The sequence below is a fragment of the Panthera uncia genome (assembly GCF_023721935.1).
Source record: "Panthera uncia isolate 11264 chromosome A3 unlocalized genomic scaffold, Puncia_PCG_1.0 HiC_scaffold_11, whole genome shotgun sequence".
Classification (NCBI taxonomy): domain Eukaryota; kingdom Metazoa; phylum Chordata; class Mammalia; order Carnivora; family Felidae; genus Panthera; species Panthera uncia.
Genome location: NW_026057578.1, coordinates 51,353,718 through 51,372,051, shown reverse-complemented (window position 1 = coordinate 51,372,051; position 18,334 = coordinate 51,353,718). Strand labels below are relative to the sequence as shown.

Sequence of the window (18,334 nt, the reverse complement as noted above, 5' to 3'; positions counted from 1 at the left end):
ATAAAATAAAATAAAATAAAATAAAATAAAATAAAATAAAACAAAACAAAACAAAATAAAGTAAAATAAAATAAAATAAAATAAAATAAAATATAAAATAAAGACTTGAATACTGCAAAGATTTTTTTTTAGGTCTCCATTATTCTGGAAAGTGCATCCTAGTTTTCTAGTGTGTAATATAAAATACCTTGGGTGTAAATATGCAAATACTAGGTTATATCTATGTTGAAAATATGAAATCACTGATATCTGTCCCAGTCATTCAAGAAACTCCAGCTGTGCTAGGTTCTGGGGTTCCACCTGATTAGCATGGAAGGGACACTTTGAGGGTAGTCTTGATGCAGCCAGCCCTGAGAAAACATGTCCAGAGTGTCAGTTAATCTCTACCCTTGGATAAAACCACCATTCTAATTTCTGTCAGCACAGATTGACTTTGCCTATTCTTGGACTTCATATAAATGAAATCGTACAGTATGTACCTGCTTGTGTCTGGTGTCTATCACTCAATGTAACATTTGAGATTTCTCCATTGGCTTGCATCAGTAGTTCACTGCTTTTCACTTCTGTGCAGTAGTCCATAATGCGAATATATCTGGTGAGAAAGAAAAGGGAAGGGCATGGAGGGGGATGCCAGATGACCAAAACCTAATTAGGAGTCATAGCGTGCTTAATTACAGAAACAGGAAGTTGAAGGGTGTCCACTTGGGAGCCTGAGTCATATCCTGCTAAAAGCAGAAAACGGGAGATAGCATCAGCAAAGTCAGCCCAGGCATGGTTGTCAGATTTAGAGATAGTCTCAACCGCAATGCTGTGGCCACTGAGGGCTTGCATAACCAAGATGCAAGACCTTTTCACTGGTTTCCCATATTTTACCCCACCTGTAGCCCTCTTGCTCCACATTTATTTGTCAATTTACTTGTTATATCTCGTACTTGATCATAAATTCTTTAGCACTTGGTTCCACGTCTTATTCAACATTTTACTCCCAATACGTAATGCAATGCAAGGTACATAACAAGTGTCCACCAAGTATATAGTGAATAAGCAAATGAATGCATAGATGAATGACTATAGGAAGGTGGGCACATTTCATATCACAGATTCCCAACTTTTAGTCCCAACTAGTGGCATTCCAAAGCTGAGGGCAACAGGAGCAGTTTACCTGGCGAGAAGGCAATAAGAGTTTGATTTAAGCCAACTAAAATTGACTGTTTTTTATAATCACCCTCCTCTGGCAGTTCTAAACAATATCAGTGATAAATATTCCAGTGGGGGGCAAAAGGCCATCTTCTATTAGCCCTAAATTCTAAACAATTGCTTGGTTACTACTAAATTTTAATCATATGTATGTAAGTTCAAATTAGCATCTTTTTCCTGTGTAAAAAAAGTTGTTTATATCCCTCATATTTGGCAATTTTAGATTTTAATTTTTTGTGATTTGGTTTCATGTCTACTTACCTCTGTATGGAAGTTAATTCAGAGAACACCCAAGTATACAGCCAGCCTCTGTAACTGACACACAGATGCAGTGATGCCTGCTTCCTTTCAGGGTAAGTTCATAACGGTTCAGAATCCTTCAAACTCACTTCAAGTACAATTTGTGTCCCTGTTGTATATGAATATTCCTGTTTCAACAGTAGTAGATTCAGAACAATGATAGCACAGTAATTATAAAAACAAAGATGCAAATTTTTAGTTTCTTCAATTCTGTCATTCTATGTGACTGCTTGGGGTTTTGTAGTCATAATTCAGTGAAATTTAAATAAGTGAAAATAAGGGCATCTGAGTGGTTCAGTTGGTTAAGCATCAGACTTCAGCTCAGGACATGATCTCACAGTTTGTGGACTCGAGCCCCATATCAGGCTCTGTGCTTACAGCTCAGAGCCTGGAGCCTGCTTCAGATTCTGTGTCTCCCTCTCTCTCTGCCACTCTCCCACTCACACGCTTTCTCAAAAACAAATAAACATTAAAAAAATTTTAAAGAAGTGAAAACAGAAAGGTATTTTTTGCTTAGTAAGTGCAAAATTTTGTTGTTACAGGAAATAGCTCACTGATATTTTTAAATTTTTTAAGTTTTTATTTATTTTTGAGAGAGAGAGCATGGGGGAGGAGCAGAGAAAGAGGCCAACAGAGGATCTGAAGCAAGCTCTGCACTGAGAATGGAGAGCCCAATGTGGGGCTCCAACTCATGAAACATGAGATAATGACCTAAGCCAAAGTCAAACACTTAACCTACTGAGCCACCCAGGTGCCCCACTGATTTTGAATAATATCTTTAAAATGGAAATTTATTCTCTAATGATTAGTAGTAACCAAGCAAGAATGAAGAATGAATCAAGAAAATGAAATATTACATTAGTGGTATGATTTAGTAAACAAATGGCACATGAAATGTAGGTCATGTTTAGGCAAAGCTCTTCTTGTCCGCCTCTCCCACCACTCCAATGAGTGAACACTTATAGAAATTTTCAACAAAATAAAGCCATGGTAAAACTGTGCAGGATACTAATGAATATTAACTTATAAAGAAGAAGTGGGAAGAGAAGGAAAAAGGAAAGAAAGAACAAAAAGAAAAAAGAGAAGATAACAAGCTACCTAACCCCACATGACCAGTTTAAATTGTTTCAGGCTCTTCATCCAGTTGTGGAGACAGTCAGAATACCACTCAACCAAGTCATAATGAGATGTGTTCTTAGGTCTTCTGGTGAACCATTTCAGAGTGTGCCAAGAGTTAACACGCTGACATCTCCCATTGTGCTTAGTCATGATGTGATAAAATAAAAATTACAGTGCCTCAGCTATAATCAACAGCACTGCAAGTGAAATCACACCCTGATCCTCTCTTTCCGGGGAGCATTTCCTTCCCTACCACTTGGCAGCTAGAACTGTCCCCAAATAAGACAAGCTTACACATTGCTACAAGCTTGTACATTTCTGAACATCTCTACTGAGACAAACTACATCAACTAAAATAAAATACTTTTCCCTCTCTTTTTTATTTTATTTGTTTTATTTTAGAATACCATTTCCCAATGGCCCAGAGCAGAAAGGCCAAATTCAGCACCCCAAAATGGAAGATGTGCAGGGAATTTTGTTGACCAAAACCATGTATGCCTTTTGGAATGAAATTCAGTGCTTCCAGGCTGGCCTAATGATCTCATTGCTACATATCCTAAAGCAGGTGTGCAAAATTGCTGAGGAAGATAGGAAGGCAGGTTATGGGAAGCCAAAGAGCACATCTAAGAGCAAAAGCTTCTCACATGTGTACCCTCATGGGTAACGTAGGGTTAGTGCTCCCACACATCACCTCCAATCTCCTGGTTATTCCCCTTGGCAGAGCAAGCATCAGTGTGAATAGTGCTAGGCAATATGCATCAAAACACCAAAGTACTGGCACATATGCATGCACGCATACACATACATGCACACACACATACACACACACATACACACACACACACACACATACACACACACACACACATACAGAATCAGGCAGCATTGTCATCTACCCCTGCCCAGGAGTGAGATATATACAGGTGGAAGTAAGTTTTCCTAAACCTGCTTCATCTTGACCATGAGCATCCCCTCAGCAGTGTTTCCATATAATTCTATTTTATTTTAGATATTCTCCTCATATCCTCTTACTTCTCCTTTCATTAGCTCTTTTTTTAATAATGTTTCTTTTTGAGAGAGAGAGAGAGAGAGAGAGAGAGAGAATGAGTGGGAAGAGGAGCAGAGAGAGAGGGAGATACAGAATCTGAAGCAGGCTCCATGCTCTGAGCTGTCAGCACAGAGCCCAACACATGGCTCAAACCACGAGATCATGACCTGAGCCAAAGTCATACGCTTAACTGACTGGATCCATTAACTATTGATGATGGAAGAAGCAGAAGAGAAATCAATCCAATTCCTAGTCAGTTGGTGATGTGTATGAAGTGCCAAGAGTGAGTCTGCACCACACCCATGAGAAAATGCTCTAACTCCTTTGGCTTTCATTTTCTTACATGCATAGTGAGAAAGTAGAAGAAAATGTTTGAATATACTTGCATTCTTTGTTTTAATAAAAATTTACTGAACTTTGCAGTGTGCTAGCCACTGTGCTATGTATGACTGGAGACCTGAAGATGCATAGGAAAATAGTCCTAACCCCTAAATAAAAGAGAAGCTGTTATGTGGATCAGTGGAAAGAGAAAATCCTTCAACCTCAGACTCTTCCACTTACAAGCTGTGTGATCTTGGACAAGTTAATTAACTTCTCTGGGCCTCCCATGTTACCAAGTCCCCAACTTGAGCACCTGGGAATATGGTGGGTTTAGTTTTCTTTGGGGAATTAGGAGGTGCCCATGAAATGTGTTAGTGGAGATAGGACTCCAAAGAGACCACTAGAGGGGCATTTGGATGGCTCAGTCAATTAAGCATCTGACTTTGGCTCAGTTCATGACTTAACAGTTCATGGGTCTGAGGCCTGTGTTGGGCTCTTTACTGACAGCTCAGAGCCTGGAGCCTACTTCAGATTCTGTGTCTCCCTCTCTCTCTGCCCCTCCCCTGCTTGTTCTCTCTCTCTCTAAAAATAAATAAATAAACTCAAAAAAAATTTTAATAGAAAAAATTAAGAAGAGAGAGAGAGGCCACTGGACTGGAGAGGTAAATAGGAGAGTCACCAGACCATGGCCAGGAAGTGAAGCCCAGCAAGGGACTAGGATTAACCATGGAGAGCATATAGATTGAGAAAAAGGCCCTCTTGTGGAAGCAGAGAACATTGATCAATATTTATCCAAACTCCCAATGAAAAGGAAAGACAAAAAAGCAAGGGCATTGAGAGCACTGGCAAGAGTAGCTGCAGTGAAGGACAATAGACACAGTGAAGGCAGAAAGGAGGGACAGATTGGGAGAGTTGTGAGTGATGTGTTTGGATGAAGAGAGGAAAGTGGGATCGACTGTGGCCACAACACTAACTTATGCAAGGTAGGCTGTTAGAGAAGACATCTCTTTGTGACCATAGCTCCCAGGATATGGGGGAGGAAGCAGGTAAAGTACTTAGTGATAGAGCATTCTCCTTCATCACCCAGCAAACAAAATCACCTATGTAGAAACATCTTCTAATTAATTTTCTTTTTTTAATTTTTCTAATGTTTTTATTTATTTTTGAGAGACAGAGTGCTGATAGGGAAGGGGCAGAGAGAGAGGGAGACAGAATCTGAAACAGGTCCAGGTTCTGAACTGTTAGCACAGAGCCTGATGTGGGGCTCAAACTCATGAACCTTGAGATCATGACCTGAGCTGAAGTTGGATGCTTAACTGATGGTGTCACCTAGGCACCCCCAAATTAAGTTTCTTAAACAGACATAAATAAAATCAAATCAGTTTACAGGCTTAGAAAAGGCTGATGTAATGCTTTCCAACAAATCATTAAAACAACTCATTTTGCAATTGATGTCACCATCCATTGTGGGGGGGGGGGATTGCAAGTTAAGAAGCAAAAAAAAAAGTGCTATTTTATGAAAATTAAACAGCCACTTAATTTAAAGGATTTTGGATTTGTGGAAATTTAGGCTGAACTTGTGTGCTTTTTGTAACACCTAGGAAAAATGTCTTGCTAAACTATTAATTGTATAAACAAGATTTCAGAAGAAATGTTATAACCCAGTACAGGATTAAATGGTACCAAACTACTCTTATATGTTCATTATTCCTACACAAATCAACGTTTCCATATGTTTATGTGGTTATCAATGTTTCCACTGATAACCTGTGATGTGTACAGTAATACCCTACTGCTAATTATAGAGAACACTTAGACTCTCTGAAGTAAAATTGGTAAGACCTCTTCTTGGGAACATTGATTAGCAATTGTCCTAAATCATCAAATGTAATTTAATGTAATACATTATTGTTGCTTTGAAGTAATTCTGAAATTAAGCTTGTTCTTTAACTTCCCTCTCCATTAGCTCAAATTTGTGAGTTACTCAAAGTTGTTATCAGGTCTTTTAAAGAAGCCCCAGAATTACCTTGGGTACCATGTTCCTGCCTAATTATACACCATAGCAAATCATAGTTTGCAATAGAATTTAAAAACCCTGACCATTAGGACAACAGGCCACTGTAAGATCCCAAATGTCAATTCACAACATTCAGGAATCTGAGTCCCAGTAGCTTTCATGGCCCTTGAAAATTCTTCCATGTCTTATGAAGAAACTAGCCCATTTTGCCTTTAATGGGTGGTTAAATAGAAACAACCAACTGCTGTGCCTCAGACATCTTAAATACCAATTGCCTCCTGTCTGAATTGGAATCCTTCTTTCTGGTTCCATTACTTCCAATTACTCTGCTTTTTAATTGTTGTCTTCAACTTGCAATGCCCAGGTCTGGATCAATTCACCTTTTAGCTTTCTCTCTTTCAAGCCACAGAACTGTTTGACAAAACTTGTGTAAGAATGCTGCAGAAATCACTGCAAATTCCGGTGTCTCTCCTCCCCATGTCTTTCTGTCTCTGTGCCAAAATTTCCTCTGACTTCTCAAAGCCTGAACCGCCCCCCCCCCCAAGTTTCCCAGTGACTATCTAGATCTCCCCCTCTTGTCTCTGGGGCAGATAAAACCCCCTTCCCACCCAAGGCTGACCATGCCATCGATGCTTCAGCTCTCATCCACCCCATCACTTCTTTGGTGTCATTTCCTTTTTTTTAAATATGAAATTTATTGTCAAATTGATTTCCATACAACACCCAGTGCTCATCTCAACAGGTGCCCTGCTCAATGCCCATCACCCACCCCCCCCCGCTCCCCAAAAACCCTCAGTTTATTCTCAGTTTTTAAGAGTCTCTTATGGTTTGACTCCCTCCCTCTCCAACTTTTTTTCTCCTTCCCCTCCCCCATGGTCTTCTGTTAAATTTCTCAGGATCCACATAACAGTGAAAACATATGGCATCTGCTTTCTCTGCATGACTTATTTCACTTAGCATAACACTCTCCAGTTCCATCCACATTGCTACAAAAGGCCATATTTCATTCTTTCTCATTGCCAACTAGTATTCCATTGTGGATATAAACCACAATTTCTTTATCCACTCATCAGTTGATGGACATTTAGGCTCTTTCCATAATTTGGCTATTGTTGAGAGTGCTGCTATAAACATTGGGGTACAAGTGCCCCTATGCATCAGCACTCCTGTATCCCTTGGGTAAATTCCTAGCAGTGCTATTGCTGGGTCATAGGGTAGGTCTATTTTTAATTTTCTGAGGAACCTCCACACTGCTTTCCAGAGTGGCTGCACCAATTTGCATTCCCACCAACAGTGCAAGAGGGTTCCCGTTTCTCCACATCCTCTCCAGCATCTATAGTCTTCTGATTTGTTCATTTTGGCCACTCTGACTGACATGAGGTGATATCTGAATGTGGTTTTGATTTGTATTTCCCTGGTGAGGAGTGACGTTGAGCATCCTTTCATGTGCCTGTTGGCCATCTGGATGTCTTCTTTAGAGAAGTATCTATTCATGTTTTCTGCCCGTTTCTTCAAGGCATTATTTGTTTTTTTGTGGTGGAGTTTGGTGAGCTCTGTATAGATTTTGGATACTAACCCTTTGTCCGATATGTCATTTGCAAATATCTTTTCCCATTCTGTTGGTTGCCTTTAAGTTTTGTTGGTTGTTTCCTTTGCTGTGCAGAAGCTTTTTATCTTCATGAGGTCCCAGTAATTCATTTTTGCTTTTAATTCCCTTGCCTTTGGGGATGTGTCGAGTAAGAGATTGCTATGGCTGAGGTCAGAGAGGTCTTTTCTCAGCTTTCTCCTCCAGGGTTTTGATGGTTTCCTGTCTCACATTCAGGTCCTTCATCCATTTTGAGTTTATTTTTGTGAATGGTGTAAGAAAGTGATCTAGTTTCATCCTTCTGTGTGTTGCTGTCCAGTTCTCCCAGCACCATTTGTTAAAGAGACTTTTTCCATTGGATATTCTTTTTTGCTTTGTCAAAGATTAGTTGGCCATACATTTGTGGGTCCAATTCTGGAGTCTGTATTCTCTTCCATTGGTCTATTTGGTGTCATTTCAATGATCCCTTGTCTCATTTCTCTGATGGCTTGGGAGGGAGGGGTGTCTCCAAAAACTTTCAAAAAAATTCTCCCATTTTTACAAAACACAATGTACTCAATTAATTACATGAATAATTGTTTACCCTTGACTTCCTTGTTAGTATTGAAGTGCCTTTGGGAGAAGAGATCATGTCTGTTAGATGGTGTATAACAGGTGCTGGATAAGTATTTGATGAATGAATAAATGAATGCAGGAACCTAGGAGCAAGGGAGAACATCAGGGAAGGAGTGATCAATAGTAGCCAACTTATAGAAAGGACAAGAGAGAAGAAAGAAAAAAGTTTCCTTAGCAAGGAGATGGGCATCACTCATTCTGAAGGTCCCCATAAATTCACAGTGAGTGGGTGCTAGGAGTCTAATTCACTCCTGTGTTAAAGCTTCTGATATGCTTGCCCTCAGATCAGTGCAGGAAAAACTGATGAAATTATCATGCCTAGTGAAGGGCTGGAGCTGAAGCAGGGGAGGCTTGCACAAGCTCCACATCAAGAAAGGGAATCTGCGACTTTAGTCACAGAGACTGTCAGAACTTGCTAAGATTCTTACATTTTTAAAATTATTTTAAGGATGTCCCAGGACTAGTTCCCCACAGTGAACAGCCATAAAACTCTCAAAAAGTGTCCTCATGCTTAGCTTGAGGGTCCTGCTTTCAAGGTCACATGAAAGGGGCATGCTAATGACTCTGTCAACCTAGACAAGCAATCTAATAAGTTCTGGAACTCACTGCAAGGGTTGAGCCTTGATTCTGCCAATTATTAGATGTGCATCCTTGTACTAGTCACCTCACTTCTCTGGCTTTAGTTTCCTCATCTGGAAAATGGGGTCAATGATCATACCAACTGTGATATTATGATTTATAATAAGAAATATATATTTGGTCTTTATCTCATTCCTGGCACAGAACTCTTAAAACCCTGGAATTTCCCAGGTCCTGAGAGCAGCAAAAGTGTTTTTGTTACGTTAATGAAGTGACTTCTGGAAAGCCCCTGGGTCACATAGTAATGGGAGCTGGATTGGAACTTTGAGCCCCACTCCAAACACTGGGGATGAGAGAGGGGCTTGAGATTGAGTTGAACCACTAGTGGCCAATGATTTAATCAATTGTCTATGTAATTAGACTTCACAAAAACTCAAAAGGACTAGATTTTTAGAGCTTCCACGTTAGTAAACATGTGGTGATTTGGGAAGAGTGATGCACTCATGAAATGTGGAAGTCCATGCCTCTTCCTACATACCTTGCCTACCCATCTCTTCTATCTAGCTGACCCTGAGTTATATCCTTTTATAATAAACTGGTAATCTAGCAAAGAAAATATTTTTCTGAGTTCTGTGAACCACTCTAACAAATTAATTGAACCCAAGAAGGGGGGCATGGGAAACTCTGATCTATAGCCAGTAGGTCCAAACCCTGGGTAACAACCTGGACTTGCAATTAATATCTCAAGTAGGAGTGTAGGGAGGATAGTCTTGTCAGTCTGAGCCCTTAACCTGTGGGATCTGACACTATCTCTATGTAGATAGTGTCAGAATTGAGTTGAACTGTAAGACACCCAGTTGGGGCTGAAGAATTGCCTGGTGGTATTGGGAAAACACTCATGAATTCATGTCAGACTCTTATCTATCTTATAAAGTTTGAAGGATAAATGAGTTGGAGCATATAAAGCCCTTGGGAAAGTCTCCTGCTAGTAAGGGCTCAGTAAGTTTTATTTGTTTTGTTTCGCTGTAATTAGTATTAGTAGTTAGGAAAGTCATATTAGTACTACCAACACAGAGAGTTAATTTGGGCAATGTCAGATTTAAAAAAGAACTCAAACACGTTGAGTCCTTGGATCCTATGACAAAGAGAAAAAGGAAGTAAGGGTATCCAGGCCTGAGCAAGAGCCCTAGGAGCTTTTCAGAAGATTCAGTATTAGCCTGAAAGAAACAAAATATTACTATATTCACTGAACAAAGAAGAAAAACATTAAATTTTCACAAACTAAGAAAAAGAACATTAAAATATTTCCTGAACTAAATTGCTCCTTGAATTCTGCTAGAGACCCCATGCATTTACTACTCCCTGTGGGAACATTCTTTGATTTACAAACAAGTGACAACACAAATAATAAAATTTTCTTTCTCTCACCTCTGGTTCACCCATCATCACAGATAACCTACTTGGCAAGGAATGTCAAAGACAACACAGTGTCCTGCTATTACTTCCACAGGATGACCACATCTCACTGGCCCTGGAACATGGAATCAGTACTCTGAAGCATCTGTGAAAGGGGAGAGTGGATCTTGTGGGGTCCTATGAAGTCTTAGTAATGTCTACTCTACAGTGAGAGGAAAGGAAACAAAAACAATCCAGCTCTGAAGCCAACTTCACTAAGCACCTCCCTTTGACACCTCAGCCCCAGCCTAAGGACCCTTCACATACTAGCATTTAGGCAAGTCAACCCACGCCCGCATTTTCTTCCTTTCTTTCAGTGCACAGGGGTTCCTGGTATGACCATGTAAAAGATGATGGAAAGAGAAAGACAAGGTGGAATTTAATAAACCACTGTTTCCACAAGGAAATGAAAGAGAGGAGGCAATATACCCCCTCCATTCACTGCACACATATCAGCAAAGCAAGCAAACTACCAGGATAAAATATGCACATACACTGCCTTGTGCCATGTGGCAGGAACCAGATTCCTAGACCTTTATGTCTGGGACAGCAGATCGAACCATGGTAGCCTTTGGAAATCCAAAATAGTTTTCTCTCTCTAAGAGGTTCTTGGAAGGCAAGAATTATGCAACTGGTTTCTACAGACTTCTTAGTTCTCAAATTGTCTGTATTCTCACTTTATTCTCAGAGATAATTTACTTCTTTCTTTATCAGATCCATGTAAGGTTATTACCTCAAAGTACCCATAAATCACATAAAACATTTTTTTTTCTCCAACTCGTGTTCTACTTGACTCAGAAACCATTAGTTAGTTTATTCAACTCCCTGGGAAAAGGTTCTGTCAATCTTTGGTGCAAATATTGCCTAATACTTGGATTAGAAAAATACCTACCAGGGTGATTACACTACTTTATTTCTCTAATTTAAAAAATTCAGAAATGAAAGTCATCTTCCTACATGTTTCATATTATTCATGGCATTCGTGCTCCTTAGAAAGTAAAATAAATATGTAAAGACATACTCATAATACTCTCATACTAAGAGAGTACTCCAGGTGGAATATTAGTCAAATATATTTTTTTTATTTTTTTAATATTTATTTATTTTTGACAGAGAGAGAAAGAGAGAGAGCGCGTGCACCCGCGCGAGTGAGTAGGACAGGGGCAGAGAGAAAGGGAGACAGAGAATCTGAAGCATGCTCCGCGTTGTCAGCACAGAGCCCAACATGGTGCTTGAACCCCCAAACCACGAGATCGTGACCGAAGTCAGGTGCTCAACCAACTGAGCCACACAGACACCCCTCAAATATTTTTCTAATGAAGGGGTTTCTAGTACAAAATCAAGAATAAAGAAAATTCTGTAGGTAAGAGAAAAAAATGGGAATGGGGAAGGTCAGAGCAGGAGCTGCTCAGTGAAACTACAAAGAAAATAATTAGGGTCTATGTCTGGGGCAGGGATTAGGGATAGGGTAATAGAGCAGGGACACAGGCCCATCAGAGTAGGGTAGAAGCTCTAGATATGTTCAGTCCTTTACTGAAAGGTAATGTATCTTCTGACAGGGAAGCTACAGTGAAGACTGTTGAATGGTGAGAAAAGCAGAAGAAACACAGAGAGAAATAAATCAAAATAATGTAATGAATTCAAGATGAAGATCACCTCATGTTCTTCAGGTGAGCAAGACCAATAAGAGCATGATTACTAAGATAAAGAGAATTGAAAAAACCTCTCCCAAATTTTGTTTCCTTGCTTTTCTTGATTTTCTTACCAAAATCCCCTAATGAACACTTGTTTCCCCCACACACCATCAGGAACATGAAAAGATGGAGTATTTGTGGGGAAGAAGCTAGAGGGAGAGAACTGTCAAAGGATTGTTCAGCACACTTCACTCACAGTTATGAAGACAAACCCAATGACCAGCTACAAAACCTTGTCTTCTAAAGTTGTGAACCTCTACATCTCCCCATTTATGAGAAAAGATACTTTCCAGACATCAAGAAGCTCATTGAGAACAATGCTCTTGTGTAACTATTATTTTGGGAAAGAATATGCTCATTAAATTTTTAACTGTCACTAGGCTGCCAATAACTGAGATTTTCTCAAACCATTATTTGAAAGAAAATAGCTTGTGACGTGCAATAAAATTAGTAACAGAAATTAGTGCTTTTCACTTATGTCTAAAATTTCACTTCAAGGGGAAAGCATTCAGAATAGACTTCCTACCCAATCTCTCAAGTATGATTTCATTGTCTTTCAGGGATAATGGGAGATTGGAAGAGTTACTTCAAAGTGCACAGAATGAGAGGTTCAGTGAAGACTGTGAGAGGAAGATGCCTGGCACTTCTCTGACCTTCCACACGGAACTCTACAGAGAGGAAGACAAAATCTAGAATATTCAGGGGAAATTTTATTACCTTATCTTGTGGGGTTTAATTTTCTTTATCAGTTTCCATTTAGAAATGACTTTCTGAACCTGTTCAAATTGTTCAGGCAAGAACTAGAAATTATGTACATTTTTTCCTTTTTGCATGCACCTGGGAAATAAAAACATTATGTTAACTAATGTGCTGGTTTTGCAGGTCTTTAAGCACAGAGTTTATAGTTGTAACAATAACTATGGAACTTAGGAAAATGGTGGTTATGTCTCTAAAGCAAGGTATGAAGTTGTTGAGGTCTGCTGGCCAAGTTCATCCTTCACCTGTCCCTGACCTTCCCTGCAAGAGTATCTTCTCTACTAGGCAACTTTGGCTCAAGAATTCCACAGTGTCTTTGCTAAAACTCTTAGACCTTGACCACGGCCTAAGAGTTTTCTCACCTGGTCTTTCTTCTTTCCCCCTCTCCTCCACAGGGGTTTGTCCTGCACCATGCTCTGACAGCCCCCTTCCTGATTTCCTTCACAAACATTGTCCTCAGTAAATCTCTCATGTGCCAAGTGTCTGCGTCTCACTGAAAAAGAGAACATTATTTTCCTTTTGTCAGAGTGACCTGTACTATTAAATTCAAATGTGCAAGTAAATATGAGGTTGAATCATTTGAAAATGGCCACAAAAAAAATAGAAAAAACAAGTATCAAAAAGGCAGCAACTTCAGAATGACTAAAATTACTAACACTGAGAAGCTGGGGGATGGGGCACCTGGAATGGAAACCCCAACCTCTGGGGAGGAAGTACTGCTTGGCCCTGTTCATGTCCCTGAGGCCATAAAAGTCTGGTCGTGTAAGTGATGGTAACCTGCACACTGGGTTCAGCTGCTGCTACAGGAGGGAATTGCACACTGGAGGAAGAAACGGCTTGGGGTTCTGCTCACAGAGGGAGCAAATCCAAGTTCTTCCTCTTGTCTCTCAGTGTCCCTAGTGCAGAGACTCAGAGGGGCCAGCCAGCCAAGCAGAAACCTGGACTGCCTTGTTCCAGCCCCTGCATCTCAAGAAATACCACATACTGGTGGACTCAGACATGAGAGGCAATAATTTAAACCTGGGCTAGCCAATGTCTGACATTTTTAATCTCAAAAGCAACTTCAGATAGATCAAACTAATTAGATAGATAGATAGATAGATAGATGATAGATAGATAGATAGATGATAGAGTAAAATAAATGGGAAAATATCTAGACTTATCTAAAGGAAATAAAGCAATCAGCTCTGATACAGTTAGCACACTCTTCCTTTCTTTGCACCTTCACTCCGGGATTCCAGGTGGTGGGTCTTCTCTGGAAAAACTCTTGCAGCACATGTGAGGGCTCTCAGAGGAAGCAGCAGTAGTAGCTGAGGCTGAAGTTGAGAAACGAACGTTTCCTGGATGGCCTATGTAATGGCTTGCTTGAAATTTGTGATTATAGCCAATGCCCAGCATGCCAAAGGAAACATACTACAAAATAGATGAAAAGTATGGGCTCTAAAATTCCTTTAAGGTGACATAGAGAAGAGTCCCCTTCCAGTGTTGTCAATCTTGAGGCTGAGAGAAATTCTAGCAGAGGTGATTCCCAGAGAAGCCTGACTGTCCAACACAGTGGCGCTGAGTGACATGGGGACATGCTGGATTCACTCCAAAGTGAGTGAAACTTACAATCCTACCAGGCCGATCCCACCTGAGCCAGCAACTGAGATAAACAAAAAGCTGCCCTTCCTCCTACTCTACTAGAAAGAATCTCAGAATTAGAAGCTTTTGGAAGTCATTCAGACAAGTAGTCATGTGGCTCTTTGACGTCATTAAGTCATTAATCTGTGTGCTTATCTGTGCACTGGGAAACTGGCAGTTTCTACTTCAGCTAAGCATATCTATGACTCAGCAGTTCAGATCTTAGGCATATACCCAAGAGAAATAAGATATATGTCCACACACACACACACACACACAATCTCATAGAATGTACAAAATCTCATAAAATATACAAAAATCTCATAGAAGCTTTATTGATAACCACCAAAAGTTGTAATCAACACATATGTCCATCAAAAGAAGAGTGGATAAACAAATAGTATGGTACAGTATACAGCAATAGAAATACACGAACTACTGACACTTGTAATCAAATCAAAAACTGCTGAGAGAACAAAGCAAGACAGGAGAGAGTATACAATATATGATGCCACTAATGTAAAGTTAAAGAATAAGCACTACCTTACTTGTCATGATGAGCACTGGGTGATGTACGGAATTATTGAATCACTATATTGTATATCTCAAACTAATGTAACACTGTACATTAACTAATGGGAATTAAAATAAAAACTTTTTAAAAAAAAAGAATAAGCAAGACACCTGGATGGCTCAGTAGGTTGAGCATCAGACTTTGGCTCAGGTCAGGATCTCACGGTTCATGGGTTCAAGCCCTGCATTGGACTCTGTGCAGAATGCTTGCTCAGAGCCTGGAACCTGCTTCGGATTCTGTGTCTCCTTCTGTCTCTGCCACTCCCCCGCTCGCTCTCTGCCTTACTCTGTCTCTCAAAAATGAGTGTAAAAAAATATATAAATAAAATAAAAAAGAATAAGCAAATAACTGTATTGTACATTTGAAAGTAATATAATATTTTATGTCAACTAGACTTCAATTTTTAAACTGTTGACCATTAAATATATATATTATATATATTTATAAACAATATATAAATATATATAACAATATATATATATTTTAACTATAAATATATTTTTAGCAATATACATATATATTATTTTTTAACAATAACCAAGATATGGAAGCAACCCAAGTGTGTCTATTGATAGATGAATGGAGATATATATATTTCATTCATATGTGGAATTTAAGAAATAAAACAAACGAGGGGAACCTGGGTGGCTCAATCAGTTAAGCCTCTGACTTTTGGTTTTGGCTCAGGGCATGATCTCATGGTTCATGAGTTCAAACCCTAACCTGCACTGTTAATGCAGAGCCTGCTTGGGATTCTGTCTCTCCCTCTCTCTCTCTGCCTTTCTCCCATTCGTGCTTGCGCTCTCTCTCTCTCTCTCTCTCAAAATAAATAAATAAACTTTTAAAAATTTTTAAAGAAATAAAACAAATGAATAAATAAAGAAAAAAAGGACACAAACCAAAAAACAGACTATTAAATATAGAGAACAGACTGGATGTTACAAGGGGGAGGTGGAGGGATGACATAGATAAATGGGATTAAGAGTACACTTATCTTGATGAGCACTGAGACATGTATAGAATTGTTGAATCACTATATTGTACACCTGAACCTAATATAACACTGCATATTAATTATACTTGAATAAACAAAGAATAAGTAATATTTATCTGTGGTGATCAAAGTCAAAATAGTGCTTGCCTTGGGCATTGGTTGGTAGTGAGGCATTGACTGAAGAGAGGCAGGAAGGAACTTTCTGAGGTGATGGAAACATTCCTTACCTTGATCTGAGTGGTATTTACATGAGTGTATGTATAAATAAATCCATCAGAATGTAATTTGTGGTTTATGCATTTTACTGTATATTATGCCTTGATTTTTAAAAATTCAGTTACAATCTAACTTCATGCTTACAAAAAATAGAGTCCTGAGAATTAAGTAACTCTAATTCAACCTTGGAAGTTGGGATGGAATTCCAAGCTGAACTTTCCCAGTTGGCAATATCAACATGTGCCTTTAACATATGACATGCTAACAGAAACTCAGTTCTTTTCAGTCTAGGGAAGATATTTTCTCCAAATCTTCATGGATGACCAAGCCTAGAACAAAGAATTACTAAGTGCGGGTGAAGAGAGGGAGGAAGAAAGGGTGGTTCCTGGAGGCTTGCTCTGGACATTCCTTCAGTGACATTTCTCAATTCCTCACCTTTGTGGGGACCAGGAAATGACCTCCAGGATTTGGGCAAGCCCCCTAGCTGACCTATCTTCCCACTGCTCTTCCTTCTTACAGCAACAAGGAAGAGTCAGGGAAGGCTACTCTGGCACAACATTAAGGATTTTGTTCCAGTTTCTTTCAGGATGCAGAGTCATGCAAATTACCTCTCTTTGTTTGCCTGAACATACATACCTGGAAAAAATGAATAGAGCTCTGTGGATATAGGCACTGGGGATATAAAGCCTATGTGAATCCTAACTTCCATTTACTTTTCACTTTCCCCCGCTAGTGCCTAAGACCAAGTTGGAAGGAATGGCCAAGCATAAACGTGAAGGAGACAAGGGAGCTAGAGTGTACCTTGCTTCCCCAAGGGTTTTTTTTTTTTTTTTTCAGAAATAGAATAGTTGATTTATTGAAAATATACAACCAGATAAAACAGATTCTGTAGGTCAAAATATCTATGCTAATCATTTGTTTTCCTTTCATTCAACAGCAACTCATCAAGAATATTTTAAACACCAGGGACCAACACCAGACATAGTGATAGATAAAATATTCATTATCTTTGCCCTGCTGGCATTACCAGTGCAGTCTGTAGGACATCAAGCCATTAATCAAATCATTACACAGATCTTTGATTACAGCATGTAATAAGGGATAAGAAGGAAAAATAAAGGGTAGAATATCAGTGGGCCCTAATTTAGATAGAGGAAGGTATAAAAAAGAAGCTGAACTAGTCTGCTCAGGGCTACTGTAACCAAGTGCCACTGGGGCACTGAAATAACAGAAAGTCATTCCCATAGTTCTGGGGGTTAGAGCTCTGAAATCACAGGTCATTGGGGTTGGTTCCTTCTGAGGGCTATGAGAGAAGAGTCTGTTCCAGGCCTCTCTCCTTGGTTTACAGATGACTGTCTTCATGTTCACATAGTGTTCACCCTGTATTCACATCTATCTCCAAATTTACCCCCCTTTTTTTAAGAACACTAGTCATATTGGATTAGGACCCACCCTAATGACATTATTTTAACTTTATTACTTCTGTAAAGACCCTAACTCCAAATAAGGTCACACAAGGTTCTAGGTCCCCATCTGCTACTTACCTGAGTCAGCCTGCTGTAATCCTAGTTCATGATATTCTTTCCCAAATGAGTCCCTTTCTGTCCATGTCATAGGTCATGTTCCATGGAAGGCAGACTCTGAATCAGAAATAATTGTGTGTTATGTTTAAAGGGAGTGCTCTTGGGATCACTTCCTCTGGAAGGTAGAGAAGGAGGTAGGATTGAACAAAGGGAGAAACTAAGCTTCAACTTAGTCCCAGCAAGGGCCTCATCCAATGCTCTGAAGCTGGGATGGCCCTTCACAGCTGGTGCCATCCCAGTTTGGGTGAGAGGACCAGGTACCAACCAATCACAAGATGTAAGTTGACTTAGGAAAGGGGCATGAACTTGGTCCCAAAAAGGAAGGAATACCTGAGAGCTGTCTATCAGCAGCACCCCTAGTAACTGGAATAAACAGTTTTGTTCAGAAGAGTAATCTAAGGGGCTTATCCCTCACCCTTTACAACCTTCCACATATGAGTATAGGACATAACTCCAGCCACAGCTTGCCTGAGCCATGTCATAGTTTGCTGAGGTTCCATTCAGGTTAACATTCATTTCTGGGAAGATTCCAGCTAGCAGTTAGGGTCCGTGGAAGGAAGGAAGATATCAGACTGCACTGAAAGGCAAAACTGAGGACTCCAGGAGCACGGGCTAGTAGGATTCAGCTCTCCTGAGACTAGAAGGGGTAATTACTGAT

General features: G+C 39.7%; 1 protein-coding gene across 1 annotated transcript in view; it reads left to right on the top strand.

Annotated features, from left to right (window-relative positions):
• LOC125935994 (sulfotransferase 1C2-like) overlaps window positions 1–12,623 on the top strand; it is a 36,628-nt gene extending 24,005 nt beyond the window's left edge. The window contains 6 exon segments of the mRNA XM_049649829.1: window positions 10,233–10,300; window positions 10,302–10,357; window positions 10,554–10,579; window positions 12,080–12,210; window positions 12,489–12,523; window positions 12,526–12,623. Coding sequence (XP_049505786.1) covers window positions 10,233–10,300; window positions 10,302–10,357; window positions 10,554–10,579; window positions 12,080–12,210; window positions 12,489–12,523; window positions 12,526–12,623 — 414 coding nt within the window.
• The last annotated feature ends 5,711 nt before the right edge of the window (window positions 12,624–18,334 follow it).